This window comes from Cynoglossus semilaevis, chromosome 15, assembly GCF_000523025.1.
Source record: "Cynoglossus semilaevis isolate Cse_v1.0 chromosome 15, Cse_v1.0, whole genome shotgun sequence".
In the NCBI taxonomy this organism is placed as follows: domain Eukaryota; kingdom Metazoa; phylum Chordata; class Actinopteri; order Pleuronectiformes; family Cynoglossidae; genus Cynoglossus; species Cynoglossus semilaevis.
The window spans coordinates 11,135,791-11,140,199 of record NC_024321.1 but is presented as its reverse complement, the minus strand read 5'-3'; the positions used below and the strand labels follow the sequence as shown (position 1 = coordinate 11,140,199).

General features: G+C 42.9%; 2 protein-coding genes across 3 annotated transcripts in view; one reads left to right on the top strand and one right to left on the bottom strand.

Moving 5' to 3' along the window:
- The first annotated feature begins 6 nt into the window (after window positions 1–6).
- Window positions 7–1,868, top strand: LOC103391024 (uncharacterized). Its single transcript, XM_008327137.3, has 2 exons — window positions 7–421; window positions 1,631–1,868. The coding sequence occupies exons 1-2, from the start codon at window positions 54–56 to the stop codon at window positions 1,866–1,868; spliced, it is 606 nt and encodes a 201-aa protein (XP_008325359.1). The 5' UTR covers window positions 7–53.
- A 769-nt stretch (window positions 1,869–2,637) lies between these two features.
- The window catches only part of mapk9 (mitogen-activated protein kinase 9), a 6,737-nt gene continuing 4,965 nt past the window's right edge, over window positions 2,638–4,409 (bottom strand). For both annotated transcript variants that reach the window (XM_017039455.2, XM_025063075.1), the window contains exons 9-10: window positions 4,223–4,294; window positions 2,638–4,092 (exon numbers count right to left, since the gene is read on the bottom strand). In XM_017039455.2, coding sequence (XP_016894944.1) covers window positions 3,956–4,092; window positions 4,223–4,294 — 209 coding nt within the window. In that variant the 3' untranslated portion in view covers window positions 2,638–3,955. The remainder of the gene's footprint in view (window positions 4,093–4,222; window positions 4,295–4,409) is intronic.

Below are 4,409 nucleotides of genomic sequence, written 5' to 3'. Positions count from 1 at the left end.
ACGTGCAGGAGCAGCTGTGTCAGATCTGGGCCCCCGAACACTTCCAGGGAGTGATGGAGGGTGAAGGGGTGAGTGAAGACAAGAGCCAGTGGTCGTCCTGTGAGATCATCCTCTCCGCAGGGGTTCCCAGTAACCAGGACCAAGACAAAAAGGAGGAGCGGGGGCCAGAGGTGGACTCAGGTTTCAGTGGACTTCAGGAGGTGGAGCAGTCACTTCTCCAGATCCCAGTATCACCTCACATCCACACTCAGATATGGCCACCTGCTGAAGTCCAGCACCTGGAGCAGGCCTCCTGGTCACCCAGGGTTCCTCCCCCCATACCTCAGGCTGACCCCTCAGCCAGTGCCCTCCGCAGCCTCCTCACCAGCCTGCAGCAGCAGATAGTCCGGCAGAGAGATGAGTATGAGCGGAGAATAACCAGGTAATTTAATCCAGGTCTAGTTCATACACACACACACACGCACAAATAAACGGATAAAAATAAAAACATGCCAAATGGTGTGACTCCTGAAAAATGTACGATTCGTTGTGTTTTCTATTGAGCTGGGAAAATGTTCCCAGGGTCCAAAAGAGTGTGTGACCACCAAGTTGTATTTCTCTGGTCACAAAGACGACCCCAGGCTTGACCCTACATCCTGTTTGGTTTCGGCTGAGATCGACAGCTGCTACACTAGAATCCAACATGTATTAAAACCAGATTATTTTTTATATTGTGCGTAAATGATTGGTCTTTTTTTTTTTATTTTATCTTTTTTAGCTCAAACTTAAGTGACTTAAGATTTCAGACAGATAGAAAGGTGATCAGTGCTTGACCTATAGAAACAGTTCACGCAGTGGAAAATAAGCTAATTTTAGAGAGCAGGCTGCTGACCCAGGAAAAACTGCTACTTCATTTAGTGCAGATATAAATATAGGCATGTAGTGTATACAGACAGAAATCAGTGTCAGATCAAGGCTTGGTGTCTGGGACGTATAAAAGATAAACAAATAAAAAAAATAAAAATAAAAACATGCCACAGGTCTTTGCTACTGTGCATTAAAGAAGCACTAAAACTCTTCAGTCTGATTATTCATGTGATTTCAGTCAGACAGTGGATTGTTTTGGTAAAATAACACCCAGTTAATAAAACTACAGAGGCAGACGATCTGCTGTGGCGCCCCCTGAAGGTAACAGCAGCAAGATGATGAAGACAGAAAATGTCAAGTTTTTCTTCACTAGCAGGGGTGTTGCCTACAGATTTGGATATTAGGCCAAAGTATAAAAGGAGCATCCATTAAAGGTTTACTCAATGAAATAATTTTCTTTTAGACAAAGAACTGCCCCCTAGTGGTAGGTACAGGTTCTACTACTGCAACACTCTGGGCCTTCTAGATTTTTGGATATGGATTAAGACGATTCAGTGCTGGTAACTAAAGTTTGAAGTAACTCACCAAATGCAGATTTATTAACCAGTTATTGTGAAAAATATATATTTCTGGAAATAGGGTTTGTACCATCAAATTCAACTATTTGGCAACTGGTCCGTACTCACAGTTTGTAGCCCTGTTTATAGTCCTGACGACCACTCGACATCAAGTTTGAAACCTGACCAAGTTACTTTACCACGTACTCGTCTTTCTTCTTCTTCAGCCTGGAACAGAGAAACGAGGATCTGAGAGCAGAGGTGGTGCGGCTGAAAACCAACCTCACCCAGCAGCGTGACTGGTACCAGGTGGTGGAAGCTAAGATCGTAGAGTCTGAGAGAGCGAGAGCCGCCGCCGAACTCCACAATGCGACGCTGCAGAGGGAGATGGAGCAGTTCTTCGACACCTTCGGGGAGCTCAACAAAGAGGCCAAGAAAACAGAATACATCGTTAAGAGCTTTTGAAAAAGAAAAAACATTTGTGGTGTGTGTGATGGTGCTGGTGTAAAAACAGTACACAGAAGGCTCTCTCTCTCTGTCTCTCTCTCTCCGTGAAGAGCCGTTTCTCCAATGAAAGAAAAATAAATCACAGATGTTCCACTTTTATTAGTTGCGTAAGGGCCGGGTGACAATGTCATGGTCATTGCAATCACACAAAAACATCTCTGAAAATACAAAGAGGAGAAACAATCTCAAATGAAATGTGAGATGTACGTCGTGCAACACATCTTTCTCTGAACTCACCGACGCAGAGGACAACGTTCTGGTTGCTGTTGTTGATGCTTCGTCCTTATGTTGGAGTAAAACCGTCACTTCTCCTGTAATTTATTGAGTAATTAAGGCATGGCTGAAAGAATAAGGTCTTTGACAGAAAAAAATGGTGCATAAGTCGCAGTGACTCCATCGTGTCATACGTCTGCATGTCCATCATGTTGTGCAATCATTTCAGAGAGGAAATGTGAGGGAAGTTGGGGGGGGGGGCAGCTCCATTCCATTTCCAATTTCAAGTTTCATCTTTCAAGTTTCAGTCTCAAGTTGCAGATTGTGACTCTAGATTCTTCAGTCAATTTCTCATCCAACTGCATCCAAACGCTGCCATCCGACCGGGGCGCCTACTGTCTTTAAAGGTGGGTTTAGAGCTGTAAACTTGGTAACGCACAAACACACACACACACACAAATGCATAAAAGGCAAAACAAAAACAAAAAACAAAAAAAAACAAAAAATACAGTACATTATTTTGGATGCAGCCATTGACGCCCAGAGCATCAAGATACTGCAAGTGAAAGAGATAATGAGCTGAAGTGATTTGTCTCTGGAACACAAACTACAGGGTGTACGTAATACGCACGTGACTTTTTGCATGCAAGGTAAACACCGGTATTTGCACTTTACTGCGTTTGCAGTGTATGGCGAATTCACGGTTACATTTTTACTGTCTGTGTTCTAATGGAATGGTCTAGAGAAGGTGCAGCCCATGCAGTGATCTGTCGATGAAGTGTTTTGACCGTAGGACTGGTTTCCATGTGCCTCCGCGGGATCCTGTGCAACATTTTTGCTTCTTCATAAAAATAAATACTAGTTTTAACATCTCTCTTTTTTTCTGTCACCTCTTCCAAAACAATGGGACTAAACCAGCCTCAAACGCTGATAACTGGTACCTGGCGTCGACTTGGTTTGTTTGCGATAAACACTCCAACGGTTGCGATGAATCTGCTAACCAAACACTCAAACTGTAGCTACCGTGGCTGCAGTGAAAGGGCCTAGAGTCACTACACGTGTTAGATTTTTTTTTTTTTTTTTTTACAGTACATTATATCAAGAAATAAAACGGTAAAACACTGCAACTTATTATTCTCCAGAGCTGACAGGAATTAAAAAGCCTAAAATCCACATCACTCATGCCAAATTCATGAATTAAATACTGCAAAAAACACTGATGTGGAGATCTGCGGTGAGCTTGATAAAAGTTTGATCAGACTTCGGATCAGCGTTTGATCGTTACACGTACACCAGACGTCAGTGTGGTTGGTTTTATGGGAAGTTTTTGTTCGTATCGGTGTAACATGCATGATGGCTGTGGTGCGAGTTCATTAGTGTCTGCAGTAGTTTGATGACGGCAAACTCTGGCCTCAACTTATTTGCATAAAAAAAAATACAACTGCCAAATACAGGCAAACAGAAACAAACAGAGATCCTCCGCCTTCTCCTGGTAACCTGAAGATCCACATGGTGCAAATGTCAATATACTAATATCAGGTTGAACAATATCCACAAAGAGTAGAGAAGCATACGAAGCTTTGATTCTCAGCGGTTGTCCAAAACAAAGTCAGAAGATGGAGTCTCTTCAACATGAAAGTTACCGGATGATACACGGAAAGAAAATAGAAAAATACCTACTTGTTGATGTAAAACGGGGGAAAGAAAGACAAATCATAACAGGAAGGAAGGAGGAAGTTAAGAGAAAAGTCAGAAAGGTGACGATGATGATGATGAGGATGATATGTGGGTGTCGGAAGGCGAGGCTGCCGAGCAGGCAGACGAAGCCGAGTTCACTGACTCTCGTCCAGCGGTCCTGTCAGTGTGTCGATGCTGCTGCTGTCTGTGTCCGAGGCCAGGGTCTGCTCCGTGGACATGGACGAAATGTCGTTGGCTGACGAGGACTGGGAGGCGGAGCCTGACACAGCATCTGTTGTATGAGGAAAAAAACAGTATATATACACACATATATAAATATACATATATATATACATATACAGTACATATATACATATGCTATGGTCAGTGTGGCTGATGGTCAGTATTGAACGTGTCCTTACCAGAGCAATCTTCTTTCATCAGGCCGTTCTTGTTTCTTTCTTCCCAGTCAATCACCTCTTCATAAATAAGTTCTGTGAAGGAACAAAGACATAAAAAGAGATTCATGCCTGAGATTTCTTTTCTTAACTTTCATCTTACCAACATCCTCATACCATTCAGACTCCTTCATAGCTCACACGTCATAAA